A 16,816-nucleotide genomic window follows, 5' to 3' on the forward strand; every position below is an offset into this window, starting at 1 on the left:
ACAGCTTTAACTATTGCCTCCTACTGGATATTGATCAGTCAGGGGCCAAAAGGTTTAATACAACAACCATTACAAGATGTATTCAGCAGTTCAGTTTGAAAGAGGCAATTAAAAGAGAAACAATTAAAAGAGAAAGAGATAGAAAGGACCTAGATCCAAAAACAGGCTTGCTTACTCATAGCCTTTATTGTGTGCTTATAAAAGATCTAAAGAGCTTAAATTGAATGAGATATTGTATTCATCCGTGTGACTTCCTTGTTAAGTAGGCAACCTGTGTGATGATTAAAAGGTCAGTGCTGCACCATTATATGTACTGTATCCCTTAATCTTTTTTTTTTCTTTCTTTATTCATGTGTTTAAATCAAGCATAAGAGAGCTATATTAAACAGTTGTATCGATTTTTTTTTTTCTTTTGATTTCATTAGTTTATCTTCAGGGTCAGGTATGTGTTTTGTGAAATTCCCAGAATAACAATCCTGAGACATCACTGCACACCTGCAATACTGTTTGGAAGACCAAAAATAATATACATATAAATCATAAGTTGTTTGAAAAATAACTTGTATTTGCTGCATTTCAAATAGGTATCTTTATTACTTTGTCAAATTAAAGTACTGCTGTACCTACTTATCTCCCTTTCCAGGTGCAAGCAATAGTGTTCACTAATAATTTTGCAAGTTAAAAATGAAGAGTACAATGGGTAGTATTTCTTGCAAAAGGAAAATATATTTACAGCATAATGGCATGGCACAAATCTTTTGAAAAGTAATAACTACTGTCTCTCATAGTATGCTGCTGCTTAATAGTAGATAGTTCCATATATAGGGAAGTGAATTTTATGTAAATACACTAATATAATGAGTTTTCTTAATCCTGACTAGTGGAAGAAGCTTTTCAAGTATATTTGCTAAAGTCATAGTCAGTGTCATTAGTCATAGTCAATGACATTAGAAACAACATTTCTCTAAGAAAAAAAAAACAAAAGATACAGTTTCACTGCTTAAAAACTGGTTGCGCTGTTTCTAGCTAATTCGGAAAACAAAATGCAGGACTTTACAGGACTTAATACATGTAATAAATGACAAAATAATTCAGTTTAGTCAATATATCCCAAGTATAAAATTGCTCTAAGCAGAATTCTTTCCTAGTTTATTCTATGTATGTGCTGAAATAAAAAAAACCTTGAAAGGAAAAAGCAGTAAAAAGTGTTAAGGTTGTTTTTTTTTTTTTTTAGGTTATTGGTGTTTTGGTGAGAAAACCTGCATAGAATTGAAAAATCAAAAAGTGCTTCTATGGTCATTCAGTTTTAAAGCCAGATTCATCTGAGAATTTTGATTTTTGCTTTTCCGTGGTCTTACGCATCTTGCTAGAAGCATTTCCCATAGTATCCTCAACTGTAATGTGTCTCCTCTGAGTCTATTCTTTGGTGCCTAATATTATAGTTGTACCTACTTTTCAGGCTTTCCATCAGTTACAAAAACAGTATCAGTCTATCCATTTATTCAGCCATGTATTCTCTCAAATTGTAGTTTTCTATCAAATTTGGTTGGCGCTGACTGGTGATTTCCAGATATCAGTAGGAGGTTGATAGACTGTGAGACAAAGCTTCATCATCTCTGTAAACACTCAAACTTCTCAACAACTGGGTGTTGTGATGGGAGCACACACCTGTGACTCCTGGGAGTGCAACAGCAGCAGGGGCTGTGGCTGGATGAATGCGTGTGGCGGGGAGGACAGACTCTGTAAGTTCTTTCCTGCTTTGGCTTCTTCTTGATGCGTATGGGGTCAAAAGCAATCAAAAGCTGTGCTGGGAAATATGGAAGTTGTGAGTGTTAGAGTGGGAGAATAATACAGGCATCACATGTGTAAACTCCCAGAAATAAAAGCCAAGTGATATGACATGTTTCTAAGAGTAAATATGATTTAGCTGTTAACAAGGGAGAAGTTTCAGAAGCATCAGAACAGACAGATACTGGGCCCACATTTTCAAAAGAGTCAAGTTTGTTCACTGGATTTGCATTCATTTGGACGCTTAAATGATATTCCAGAGTGAGATAACTCTTGGATAAGGTGCTAGGATTTTGAAGTACATACTGTAAAACAATGGGACATACTGGTTTTAAGCAGAAAATGGTATATGCAGCAAGGATTATATGTACATGATTTTGAAAATTCAGCTGTGTAGTGAAAAAGCCTGCAGATTCATGACATAAATAGGGAAACTACTCTGCTTTCACACACACATAAGATTTGCCTTCTATTTTAAAAATGTTAACACATTTAGTTTAAAATCACTCAGATGTGTCATTCTAACTAGTTGCAGCCAATCTGATTAAGTGCAGCAGATGTTTTCCTGAAAAAATCATATCAAGCAAGTTTGCCTGTAGGTAGCTTTACAAACGGCTTGAAACTCTCAATTTCTGTAAAATGTAGGCAGGTCTCCCTGAAACATCAGTGAAGGGCTGCTGTCTCAGCAAACAAGTCACATTCGCGAGAAACCAAGGGATCTGTCTCTGCTTCTGATGATTTTTACATTGGTTTTCATATATATTCTCTTTTTTTTTTCTTTATCTTGACATTTTTGCATGATGGCTCATTGCCTTTAAGCGTGTTCACCTAGAAGATGAACAATCCAGACACAAGAAATGGCAGGACATGCTGAGGTATAAATGAATAGAGCATGGTTTTACATGAAAGGGCTTTTGCCAGGTTTTCTACTGAAGTGTGCAAATTTAAAGCTGTGGATCAGTGCCTTTCTATCTGAACACTTAGTGTTGGGTCACAACATAGTGACAGTGACAAACTCCTGAGCGGCCAAGCCCACTTAAAAAACTGTATGGAGGCACTCAGCAATAAAGGACGATGCCTTCAGCAGTCAAGAGCTACCAAGGACTTTTGAAGACTGATGACCAACTTGGAATATCACTTTACATACATACTATACATCCTAATTCTGTGCCATGCAGAATGGCCAAAACTGTCTGGTAGAGGGAGTGATGTAACACTAATTTGTCACTCCACTGTAGCTTGTGTAGAGTTACTCTCAGCAAGATTAATTTGTGTGAGCTCTTCAAATGGAATTAACTTGCTCACAACTAGCTTTAGCTCTCCAAGATATTGTGCACATATATCTGGTATTGGCAAGCTCATAGCAGCTGGCATTACATCAGCAGTTTCCTCAGCAATATCAAAAAATTCAAGCTGAATGATGCGATTACCAGAAGCAGTAGGAGAATATTTTATTTCTTCAGTCTCATGCTCTTTTATGGTCTTTTAGCCAGTGGCTCACTGTTCTGCTATTCACCTCATGAAGGACAACTCTCTGTTAAATGGATGGGTTACTTTTAAGTTTTCTGCCAGGAAAAAATTCCATAGCTGCAGAATTTCTAACCATCTGACTTAGAGCCTGTTTTTGCAGTGCCCAGACTAAACGTAGAAAAGCTGATGGTTGTAAAGATGCTTAAGATGAGTCATTACTTCTTTGATTATTCTTTAATAGTTTTGCCGAAATTTCACTCTTTTTCTCTCCTGCTCAATTACAGATTCTTGCCTAGTTTTCCCAATGTTCTTAATTTTAAATCTCTTCCAGCATGAAAGCTCTCCAGGCTTTTACCTGTTACCACCTGTTGATTTTTTTACCCAAATATGCTTCTGTTTTCTAAACTGAATCTCATTGCAATATTCTGCCCATGTTTCTAATCTTCCCGTGACCCCTTGTATTATTTCTCCATTTTCAGCACTGTGCTCAGCTCCTCCTAGTTTAATAGATCTGCAGATTTCATTAATGTACCATTTACTCCCTCTTCTAGCTCATTATTAAAGCTATTAAATGAGATCAGAAGTAATAGTAATCTTTGTGTACTGCACTAAACGCTTCCCTTCAAAGTTGTTGTTTATCATTACCCTTCATTGTTTATTATCACCCTTCATTTCAGTCAACATGATAGTTCATTTCCGGTTTGATTTAAATTTGGGAGCAGAATTTTGACACATTTGAAATAGGAGATGGAAGGCTAATCAGCAATGCAGCAGAGGCTTCTAATTAATGCTCAGTTTAGAGGATCAAAGTTAGGAGTCCTCTACTGCAGCCACAACGTAAGGTGGAAACTGTCTTCGTAACTTAATTGAGAACATCTTAAGCTCAGTGCTAAAATATCCCACAGAAAACAGTATACTGCTAAAATTCAGACGTGACAGTATAGCTTCTGCTCTTTATTCATTAATATTGTATTACTATTAAAAAATCAAGTTTGTCTGGCAGACTTCAACATGTTTTAGTAAATTTGTTTTCTCAATAGCTGTTCCATTATATTGCCAGGGAAGGAAGCTAAATTTATAAATAGCTATTACAAAGAGAACTCACAGACTATATGAACTTCTGTCTTTGGCTGTTTCAGAGACATAAAGTCATGCTTCAAAAGCAGCTACATCCTTCTGTTCCTGCACAGTGAAAAATGCCAGGAAAGAGATTTTAATTTTCATAACTCTTTCAAAGTTTAATTTCTAAATTCCCTAGTAAGTACTATTAAACGTATTTATGATATGTAATTAGGAAACATCAGTCAGGAAAAACTAATTTTGACAAGATATAATTACTCTGATGATAATTAATCCACATGACTTGACTTAAGGGGTCAACACCAAAGCCTTTTCATCATTCACCTTAAGGTAATACCTAGCATTTTACAAAGTTAGGTTGCCAGCCCTTAGCATCAGTACCAATTACTCTTGGTCTTCATTGGTTTATTGATGAATATTTTTGTCCAGATACATGTGGATATCCAAGAACTGCTTGATTTATTCCTAGGAATACTCAGCTTGAGTTGATTTGGTTACATATAGTCTGTGCCAGTGCAAATGTAAAATCCCAAAACCTAGTCTGGAAAAAAATTGCCTCAAGGTAGAACTGAGATCTTTCACAGTTTTGTATTTACATGTGTTGAACAAAACAATGGGACAGTGAAATACTGACATTTAGGTTGGGTTCAGGTTATTTGTTAGATGTAGTGAAAATTACCAGAGTAAGAAGGTGGGTGCATCCCAGGTGCCATCATGTGCACTGGGTCTAGTGGAAATATAATTGCCAAGTCCAGCTCTTGCAACAAGGAGTGAGTTCGTGAGTCCGGAAATACAACCAGGAGTGGGGTCACAAATCCAGAAATCGTGTTGCCCGAAGAGTTTGAGATTAGTTGCTATAAATACATCTTCTCTGAATTTTGAAGCTCTGCATCTTTCAGTATCTACCTACTTCTCTGGCATAGCCAGGCATCTCATTACTGCAAATCTGCCTTAACCTCTGAAGCAAATTTTGTTCACTCTTCCCCAGACTGCTTATGGAATATTTTCCTCCCACTCGGTGTCTCCTAAGCTCCATCTCTGGCTCTGTTGATTCCTGCTAGGGAATCAGCAATGATACTTTTTAGCCTTGTTTTTATGGTTAAGCATTTTATAAAACTTTTTATTGGGTTTTTATTGCTACTATCTCCTGTCTGCCCCTCACCCGTTATTATTGAGTTACATGCTTATTATATCTCCTGTGAAATTGAATTGTATTATTTTCTGGGAAAAGATTTAATGTCACTTACATTTTCGAAGGTACCTACCTTCAAAATAACATTCAATGATGTAAAAAATATGCATTATTACTCTGGTTCATTAATACCTATTAATCATGATTACAGGTGGCCCTGATGAGTTTTACTGTTAACTGACCAAAGCTTACCTTCTTGCAAATGAAAGCCTGAGGAGATCAGAAACCATTAACTAGTTCGTGGCATCAATTTTTGGTCATCTGTATAAAACACGTAAGGGATGTGTATGTTTGCCTAGAACATATGTCAGCATGTGTTTTGGGAACAAGTTGATATGTTGTTCCATATTTCTCTCTTTGGTCCTTTGTATTCACGGGGCTTTTACCTTTCCTTTGAAAGACACTTGAGGAAATGCATGCCTGCTGTGAAAGCCTGATTTATTTTGCATTGCATCTGCACTGTCTGGTTCTGCAATGTGCACCGTGGAATTAAATCAGCTTCTCTGCATCTCTACAAAGGATTACGTGTGGGGATTTTTTCCCCTAAGAAGCTGAGTCTTTCATTGTGTGCAGTTCTGGCAAAAGTATGTGCATTAGCTGTGCTAGTGGCTTTTCTGGGTATGTTAAGGTACGTCTTATTTTTGTTATCAAAGAAAATATGACTTATGCGTATAATGGTTTGCAGGGGTCGGTCCTCACCCAGAAATACTGTGAAATCAAAAAGGTGCTAGAGGAGCAAAGAAGAATTAAAAATTAGTAGTGGTCATTCATTATTGCCCAGCAGTCCAATAGGTGCAGGTACTGACCTTTGCAAAAGCAGTGTGATTATAGTGTTATAATAAATGGGAAAAAAACCTCCTTTAAGTCCACAAAAAAATTGCAGTAGTGCCACCTAGTGTGCCAGGTATTGTAGGTTTTGGGGAAGGGACAGTAGACTCCTCGCAGCCCACCCCACTTGCTACAACTGTGCCTTGACTCGTGCTTCTGCTGCTGCTCCCTTCCCAGCCTGCTGACAGGAGGGTGGTAACAGCATTGACAGAAGGTAGAGGAAGAGACCTGAAGGCTGGTCTGCCGATGCTGATTCTGGCACACGTGCTGTAAGGTTGTCATTGCTGCCTTAGAAAATATGAACATCTGCGGCATTTTAAAGAAGAAAGATAGCTGTTCTGTCTGTATGCTCCTACAAATCTCCCACTTCCCCTCATTGGTTTCAACTGCTAAACATGTAATGTCTGTCCAAAACAAGCTTTCTCACATACTTCAGGCAAGTTGTTTTGGTGTTGGGAGAGAAAAAAATAGCTGTCTGATGCCAGAAAAGAAGAGATGGTGCTGAGTTTTGAAGCTTACTAAAAGGGGTGGAAATGACTTTTTGCCTGGTGACTAAGGATTTATGTTGAGTAGAGCATCCAAAGAGTCCCTTGGCTCGGAGGTGAGAGGTGAGTGGGAAGTGAAGGGGAACAGGGATCTGTTCTGTCTGCTAATGCTTTGTACTAGGTGGCGACCCTTTACTGTGACCACCCTAGGCTTTTCCACTGCTGCCTTTTCCACTTTCACTGTTAGCTGACTGAACCACTCTGCTTTAATCCTGAGATAGGCAAAGTGCATGTCTTGCCCTTCAGTGTGTGAAGCTGCACAGGATTTATTTTTGTCTTCAGTATAGAATCTGCTTGTAACAAGTGGAAGAGCTATCAAGCCAGAAACTTGTCTGCAAATGAAGCCCACATCTTCATAGCATTGCATAATGCTGTGTATTCGCCTGTCCTCTGGAGGTGGTGCCAGAGGATATTGCTTTTCCAGTTGGATTTGCTTGGGGTGCAGCTACAGTAGCATATCAAATTGAACGTGTAAATTTTTAGCTGCCAAAGTGTTAGGGGAGTTTTAAGTGAACGAAAAGTCTGGATTCAGAAAGGAAAGTGTTTGCTGTGTTATGTAGATGCTACATCTGATGTAAATCCATGTGGCACTTCTGTTTAAAACACTTCTGGCCTGAGTAGTACGAAGAGGGTAAAAGATGTTTCAAATCTCAGAAATATGGTTAGGTAATAGAAATGGAGGAGAAACCTTTCACTAGTTATTGCGAATAGGGGCAAAAAAAAAAGCAGATACGAGTTATTTTCCAATTAGGTCTTGAGGATTTCCTTTCTCTAGAGCTAATTTAAGTAGATTACTATTGGCTATTCCAAAACTGGATGGGAGAACCATCTCATCAGACATTGACAATCATAAGGGTTCCTCAGTTAGAAATTCAACTCCAAAGAACATGAAAAACAGTGAACTAAGAGGTTAACAGTTGGACTTATGGAGGCTTTCCCCCAGGGACATGTATCATGTTCCCAACTGAATGGAGGTGCTCATAAAGTGATTTGTCCAGAATGATACAAAAATATGTGGCAGATTAGGGAATGTAAACCCACAAGGTACAGGGCCACCTACAGCCATAACCACCCCCAAAGTTTCTCCCTTCATAAATGTGTGTTTAGAGACCTTTAAAATACATATAGATCTGATTTTCTCATATTATACCCTGCAGCATGCAGGCACTTAACTCCCATTGATTTCGGTATCTAAATGGGATTTGTAGATCTAAAATTGTCTATGAGGATGTAGCCTTTAGTTCTTGGTTATTGCTGAAAGTGAGAGTACTTGCCCATGCTCGGTACCTTTTAACGAGCTCAGTTAGCTTTACCTAATAGACTGAACAGCTCACTGTTCCTAGGGAATCAATATTCTGGGCCAGATTCTAACTCGAGTCCTGCAATGTGCATAGCTCTACTAACTAATTTTTAAAATGAGAATTGTGTGTGCATATAGAATGACATTATAATTTCCTGCCTTTTGAGTGGCTACATGTGCAACCTTAATGTGCTCTTAATGTATTTTTAATGAGCTTTCCTAAGGCTTCTGAGTGGGAGAAACATGAAAAAAAATCTATAATGTGGTCTAGACACTACTCAGATGACCCTTTTCCTGCAGAAGTAAGAAACACAACAGGGAATTCCTCCTGAAAGCTTTGGGGCTGTGCAGCTTCCAACCTAAAGGCAGTATGATTGAAGCAATAGTTCTTGTAGATTCCAAACTCAGTTGCTGCACATATCACAAGATACACAGTGGATGAGGCAAGAGCTGACAAAGTACTTTATTTTTTACTGTCAGCTATGTATTTATGCACAGCACAACCTTCTCCACTCTGTATATTTCAAAGTGCTAAAAAATCATACCAATTGTACTCTGCATGCTCAAAGTGCAGATTTCAAAGGTTCATGACTCAGTCAAATCAAAATCAATTTGCACCAGAACACTCAAAAGCACTTCTTCTTACTGAGGGCCATTTCTATGCTAAATTTCAACTCGGCTTGATTTTTTTTTTTTTAATTTTTTATTTTTTTTAGAGAGAGAAGGAAAAGTTGCAAAAGATCTCGTAATGGTAAAAGTGGTTTTCTTCACTTCTTTCATATGCCAAATAGTTGAACTGTATTAATTCAAACAAAATGCCACCTTTTGGGCAGAGATTAGGCCAGGAAAATTTCATTCCAAAAGGTGAAAGCACATCTGAATTAGAAGAAAAGCTAACTTGGAAAAGTACATGAAAACTCAAATACTCTGATCAGTAATATTCCTGTTTCATGAGCTTCACTTAAATGGAAAAACATTCTATCTTATTCCATTGTAATAATAGAATGCATTGCATAATGAAGAGAACAGGGTACGTGCATCATGTTTCATGATAACTCATATTAATCACTTGGTGACATGTTACGTGATAAGTTGGTAGCTAAGCCTTACCTATGTGCTTGCAATGTAAAATCAGTTCTGCATCACTGTTCTTTCCTGTCCCCAAAGGTCACTAAAACTCAGGGTATGTCTGCACTATGCAGTGCTGTGTAGTGTGGAGGTTTCCGAGCAAGCTTAGAGGTGCAAGCTTGGTTCATTGAAGCAGAGCAGAGCTCTGTGCAGACTAATTGTGGCTCAGCAGGATATGTTAGTGTATGTGAAGCTTTCTGTTGCCTTGGCTAGATTGCTTCCTACACTTTATTTAGCTAGCTCAAGTACTCTAGGCTGTACAGAGAGGCTTTTCAAAGAGCATGAGGAGTGCTTGAATGTGGGTTTGTTGCTACAGCCCCAGTCAGGGCTTTTTAGTGGCTAATGGCCACTGGAGTAGCACTGTCATACTCTGCTGAAAATCAAATGCTTCTCCTCCTCCCTCCCACCTCCTTTGCTGGAGGAAGGCAGACAAAAACCAAAACTGTTCAGCACCTGCTCTAGCTGCTGATTCTTAACTGAAGGTGTGTTAGCTGCCCATTATGGCAGCTTTTGGCTTCCCTTTGCTCCCACTGTAGTGAAAAAAGAGCTATATCGTATTGATACAGTGCAGGAAGACTGCTCTTAAAGGCTTCTAAGTTCTAGGTACCACCAGAGAATTACTGTTATTTGTTATTTCCTGCACTCCTCTAAAATGACTGTTTATTTCAGCCAGCGTAATCAAAATCAAAAGCAGGATGTAGAAAACTTTTAGTACTGTGTTTTTCTGAAAATCATACAGACAGAGCACAAAGTCTGTGATAAAATCTGAGATTAAGAGAAACTCAAACTGTCTGGATCTAAGATTTGACCTGCTTTGAAGGTTGTCCCATATAAGAGTTTCATTTACTGACCAATCAAATGTAGATGTAGCAGTGTTCATATGCAGCAATAAAATCCTGTAAAGAGCGTGAAATGTGACAATGATCTTGTAAAAGCTAGGTTATAGAAGTGATATTACAGATTTTAGTAATGCTTTAAATTAAGTGTCTTCAATATGCTTAACCTTGCATTAAACTTAGATTTAATAAGACAGATGTGTATTAAGTACTGAATATACTTAAGGGAGCAATCTTGCGTTGGCAAGGGATGGACTCAATGACCTCCTAATAGTTCTCCTCCATCTCTAATTTCTATGATACTAATTGATTATTAAAACACTTTTATTGAGGATTGATATGTAGCTATTATATAGTTATTAATCTTACAACCCAACTAATATTTAATTTATACATGATTTTAACACACAATGTCATTTTAGTTTTTAAAGAGTAACCCTGGAACTGTGCATTCACTGGGGCTCTGAAAAATCTTGCATGTAAATGAGGTTGGCCATTTCGGGGTTATTTGTAATTTTATTATACAACCACATTTTGCAGGGGTGTAAGTTTACAGAGCTCTCCATGTTAAAAATGAAATCTTTGCCTCAGCTACAGCATTGCTCCTGAAAGACAAAGAAGCTTGTCCTGAAAAAAGGTGCATTTATTTGGTTTAAATACTACATAATGTTAATACTGTGTAATCTCAAACAACAGCTCTATCTTGAATGTTTTTAAAGTAATCTGTCTATCTCAATTTTGGAATTGAAAAGAAATTTCCCAAAACTCTGAAAGTGAAGAAAATGATGCAGGGGTTTTGAGCGTTCAAAATTCATTTCTGTGAATGTTTGGCCAAGTAAATTACAAAAGTTTTGCAGAGCTGCGTTATTAATTCAGCTTGTATGTGCCTAGGGCCATGGCTCATAATGGCATTCCTTTCTTTTTAACAGACTGTCAGGATTTTCAAAGGACATCCAGAAAGCCGTAAGTACCTATTTGTTGGATGTATTTTTCATACCCTAAAGGCTTTCTTTGATATGGACTGATCTTTTACATTTATGGATGGAAGCTGCATTAGAAAATGCCCTTTGTGAAAACCTGCAATATCTCAAGAGTTGCAAACATCTGATTTTTGGCCAAGGAAGTATGAAGAGTGTCAGAACTGTGAATACTTTTTAAAACAGGATTTTCAAATAATTAGCAGCAAGTGAAAATATGAATAAATGCAAACCCTAACACAAATACTAATAACTGAAAGCTCCTAGTTACTTTAAATGACATAAGGAGTGGGGAGGGAATACTGCTCATTTTACTCACAGGATTTAGAGGGGTTTGTGCCTACTTTGTGATAAATGTTTACATTCAACATATGTCTTTTGATGTCAAAAGTGTGACGACCAAGTTTAGTTTTTCAAGCAGAAGGCTGGAATGCAGATGGAAAGGGCCCTAATGTCTGGGACACATTCACCCATCAGGGAGGAGATCGAGTTTTCAAGAACCAGACTGGTGATGTAGCTTGTGGCAGCTACACTCTGTGGGAGGAAGATTTGAAATGTATCAAACAGCTTGGATTGACTCATTATTGCTTTTCTCTTTCCTGGTCACGTCTGTTACCTGATGGGACGACAGGTTTCATCAACCAGAAAGGCAATTGTTTCTTAAAAATAGAAGGTTGCAGCTTTAATTCAAGGTTATTGCTGCAGTCTGGCATAATTAATCCAGTATGCTATTCTGCAGTGTAGCTTTGAAATTGCAACTTTTTTCAGAGTAATTATGGGGTGATTTTTTTATAGGTTTGCAACAACTTACTAATTAATATTCTAGATCCCCTTGGATAGCACAATCTTTTGGGAAAGGATTAGTATTATGTTTCCTATGTATCTTTTTGCTTACTCCAGTTTTTTTAATTGTAACTCTAAATTGTTTTACTTCATCAGAATGTTTATACTTACAGGGATCCTAGCCATGAGGATTTTTTTGGATGGCTTACAACAGACAAGTATCTTATTTGGCAAATACGTTTAGATAGTTTATTGGTATACTCTGATGTACTGAACTTCACATTGACTATTTTGCACTGAGAGGGACATATTTTTCCCATATATTTTCTTTAGCAAGAGGAATCCTTTAGAGAGGATTCTTTAGACTCAGCTAGGAGCTGCGCTTAGTTCTTTAACAAGCACAAGACAGTCCCTGCTCTGAAGAGAAAAGTTTTCACACTCTCAGCATACAGTGTAAAAGTGACAGGCTGGTCAGATTGCCTGTCAGAAGTCAGACAGAGAATTTCCTACACTTTGGATGTTTTAATTTTAATTCTGTAGGTATGGATTTAAGATTAAGATCATTCACTAGGAAAAGACAGGAAATGGCAGCTTTGCCTGCAGAACATAGGGAATAGAAGAAAGAAGAAATAAAAATAATTGTGAAGAATAAAAGCAACTGAGGCTGAACCAAAAACGGTGTGAGAATCAAAGTACTTGGCTGAGGTCTCTTGTATGCTGAGAGGATAATGTTTTGAGGAGAAAAAAAAGCAAAGTAGATTTGGATGAACTCTGCATCTCAATTCTGCTTCCTACTCTTCTGAATCTCAGTTTTACTGAGAAGATATGCATCTTTATACTTCTGGGGCAGTGTTTGCTTTGGCAATTCTTTTCTTCTGCTCGTTTGAAGATTGCAAAGATGGAAGGCTACAAAGGGAAAGGGTTTCTTGGAAAATCCTCTTCAGGTCATCCTATCTTGATAGGAAGATACCATCAGAAGGAGTATATTTCTGTAGAATTTTGGTCATATAGAGTTGGGCTGCTCAATAGGTAGCAGCCTGCCCTCTGTATCCTACAGATTACAGTTTTCACCAGAGAGTGGAGGAATCTTTGTTTCAAGAATTCAGAAAGGGAGGCTGGTGAATCTGCTGCAAACAGACCAACCAGTCATTTCCCCCTGCAGAGCATGACAGCAAAAACTGTGCCAACATCCCAGGGAGGCTTGAATGGAAGTTTTTCCTTTGCCACCAAAATTTACAGTATGCTTCTCACTTTTACTGGCACAGCTTGCCCTTCCCTTAGAATGTTTTCTGTGGTGTGTTGAATTTAAATTTGGCTGAGCCCTTGTGGTTTCTTTCCTATACTGATATTCCTTCAGCTGGGGCTGCAGGCACTGTACAACCCCACAGAGCTGCCTACTGAATAGGCTTTGTTATTTAGATGTCAGAGTGGAAGACAGCAAGCAGACATTCTGAATGCACTTGGTAAGGAAAGCTAACATTTTGACAAAACTCAGCTGTAATTTCAGAAAATGTTCACTTGATCCTCAGTATAAGCAGTTGCCTGATTAATATTATGAACTTTACATTTAACAAAAGGGCATTGGAAGAATTCCAAGTAGGCCAGCTTTCATTAGGCAGGAGTTCACTTCTCTTGTGCAGTGATCTGTTGAAGCAATTGTAACTGCATAGCATGGAAAGGCCATCATCTTCCGCATAAACATTTTTACAAAGAGCATGTGAAGAATTAGAAAGCTAGAGCAATGTCCTTCCAAATAAAATCATTCGCACCAAGTGATTCACCACCAATTTCATACCTAGGACATAGGACACTTGAAAACCTTTAAACCCATTCTGTTTCTAACCCAGTCAGGGTAAAGTCTTTTAAAGTAGCGATGTTGTAGGTGTATTGTAGGGAATCAGGATAGGGAGCAAAGATGAGAGAAAAGAGAAAAGAACAATCCTTCACTTTCCAGTGACAAAATGCACCTTAATGTCTATAATCCCCAAATTTTGGGGTGTCTGCGCAAACTTCTTTTATACACACTTTCTCAGAAGAACATTTTCTTCTGTTTTTCTGCTTCTAGCTGACCCACAGATACAGCCATAGAAACTAAATCAGGCTATTCTGGAAGGTATGAGGCAATATGTAAATTTCACTTGCAATTTACATTTTTTCAGGGGTGCAGTTCAATTTCTCTTCATTTCCTAATACAGAGTATAAATCTTTTCCAGTATTGGTGTTTAATTGAGATGTAAAAAATTAATGATAACTGGTTGCATTTAAATGTTATAACTTGTATTGAGTAGTTTATAATCTGAAAATTAGAATGAGAAATGCTGGTCTTCTACACAGCATTACTCTCAATATGTTAGAACAGGATTTTGTACCAGCAAAGGATTTCTTTATTCCCAGTTTAAGCTCTGTGGAGACAGTGTTCTCACGGGAGAATGCATAATTGGTACATAAACTCTGAATAATCCTGAAAGATGCAGCAAGGCCATGAGAGGCCTGAAGAAGCTTAAGCAAGCAAGATAAGAAGAAGCTGGAATTCACTGAGTTAATGAGAACTGTGGACTGCTGGCAAGCTTTCGAGGTCAAGTTCTCACACCTGTGCTTAACCAATTATATGTTAGTCACTAAGGGTCTTCAAGACATGTATCCAATCATAATATGCCAAATCACTGTAAGTGCATGTAAGAAATAGTATATAAGGAGTTAAGGCTTTGTAATAAATTTGGCAATCGCTTGATCACATTGATCGTTTCTGCATTGTCTGACTCCTGCGTCAACAAAGTTATGTAGTAAACCTTGTAGTCCCAACAGCAGAGTTAACACAGATCCAGTCCCACTAAAGTCTAACAGGTCCCTGTTCAAAAGTAACATACAAACCTTATTTGTTCTCTTGCAAATTGCAAGAATTTGCCTTTCAAAATTTAGAATTCTGGTATATTCCTTCCTCTTTTCCATGGGTACATTCTCAGGGCACAGGCGTGTATCTCCTCAGAATTTAATGTGTTTTTCTGGTGCTGCACTTGGAAGGAAAAGCAAATTACCAGTGAGATTTATTGTGAATTACTTTGTAAACAAACTTATTGAGTCTTGCTGTGCTAGAGGATGTGTATGCACCTGTTTGTTTAGGAGAAGGCACTGTCTAAATCTGGGGTTTGTAATTGATTGCTGCAGTAAATGTTGTCTTTAAAAAGACATTTGACAGAAATCCTTACGATCAGTCAGTTGAACTTAGGTTAATTTGAAGTCTAATACTGTCCTTTTAAGAAGAAGATAGCATGGGGTTCTGTATTGGCATTTTTAAATAGAAGTACATAGTAACCTGAACTTGAGAATACCAGGGAATATATAGTACAACATAGTACAGACATATTTATTAATGAACAGGTTTCCTGCTTTGGATTAAACAAAATCTCTGGTTCAGAAATTTTTAAGAATAATAATCTAAACCATCCATAACCTTTTAAATATACATTTTGTTAACCTTTGCATCTTAGTAACCCTCCTCCTCCTTTCAAGTTCTTTAGACCTTTCTCAGTTCCGGGTTTCAATACAGCAAGGCCTTGGGATAGTTATTTTGTGCACACCTATGTCTTATTAGAATATGTGCTCACACTTTGGTATAATTTAGCCCAAGTCTCTGAAGCAAAGGCTGACTGATTTCTACATTCCACTAGGGTGATGGAGACCTATTTCTGGCTGGAACCTCTTAACTTAACAAATAATAATTCAAGGCTACTGTTGGCCTTTTCCAATTACTGCAGTAAACCAGATAGTTCAAGTAAAAAAGCAAGCTAATTGATAGTCTTTGAACCAGAGCTTACGATGTGTTTAGCAATATCTAGCGTTCTCAGAAGGCCTAAAAGCAATGTAGTTTTGTTTGGATGCAAGCAAAATTAAAAATGCCTATTTGAGAGCTTAAAGTATCCTGATATTTAAACTTACAGTGACCTCTCAGCAGCATAAAAATAGTCCTCTAGGAAGCATATTCATGTCAGCCACTGCTAAATCTGAGCAGAGGGTGAATTCCTTTTAAGCCTCTAGAAATCCCCAATGCTGGCAACCTTTAACAACACATCCAGGAAATTAAAGTTGATCTCTGTCTTATCAAGAAGGGACAAAAAAGGTAGGAAGTCATGATTTTTTAGAGAGGTGAGCTAATTCCTTTGTGCAGTTAGAGGGACTAAGCAGTCTGCAGGAGTAGCAGTCCAAAAGGAAGAGAGTTGGTTTCTTGAATAAGCGAATGCCAAGGCATTCAACTTGGTGGCTAAAGATATCAGTGCCCTAAACTCTATTTAAAAACTAGCAGATCCTGCCAAAAAGCCTTAAACATCATATAGATCTAATGAGGGAACTGTTGAATTTACACCACTGCAAAATACTGAATACCTTGACAGTATTTTCTTTGTCTTGATGCTGGTACAGACAGTGGTAGAGAATGGAACAGTCTAGAGTGAAGCTCACCCAGCCAACCAAGTTGAAATCACAACAGATCAGCTTAGTTACCTTGCTGAGTGTGGCGCTGAACTTTTTAAAAGACACAGTTCTTAAGGAGATAAATGCTTTCATTAGAACAAATCTACCTGTAAGGCTCTCAAGTGTCAGAATTTTTCCAACACGCTTGCATCTTGTACATGCAGCCAGGCTGCCATTCAGGCATTTAAATGAAAGGATTATATTTTCCTGTGACCAGCACCCATCAGAATTATGTTTCTCCTGGGGAGTTGCTGTCCACTGATCTATTTTGAAAATTTGCATCCTCATTTCATTTTATGTGCCTGCTTGGATGATTTTGTGTGCTGAGCATTTTTGCCAGCTCTGGAGTCTTATAACAGTAGTCAGCATGCAGTTGAGAGAAAATATTTGCATCTCATAACAGAGAAAATATGCAGTGAGGT

General features: G+C 37.8%; 1 protein-coding gene across 1 annotated transcript in view; it reads left to right on the forward strand.

The window, feature by feature from the left end:
* Window positions 1-16,816, forward strand: part of LOC133275912 (cytosolic beta-glucosidase-like) — a 59,739-nt gene that overhangs the window by 10,706 nt on the left and 32,217 nt on the right. Inside the window, 2 exon segments of the mRNA XM_061466205.1 lie at window positions 7,300-7,372; window positions 11,566-11,799. Coding sequence (XP_061322189.1) covers window positions 7,300-7,372; window positions 11,566-11,799 — 307 coding nt within the window.

Source organism: Pezoporus flaviventris, unplaced genomic scaffold, assembly GCF_033815535.1.
Source record: "Pezoporus flaviventris isolate CSIRO_AGI_PZ_B2104156 unplaced genomic scaffold, CSIRO_AGI_Pfla_v1 ptg000002l, whole genome shotgun sequence".
Taxonomy (NCBI): Eukaryota; Metazoa; Chordata; class Aves; order Psittaciformes; family Psittacidae; genus Pezoporus; species Pezoporus flaviventris.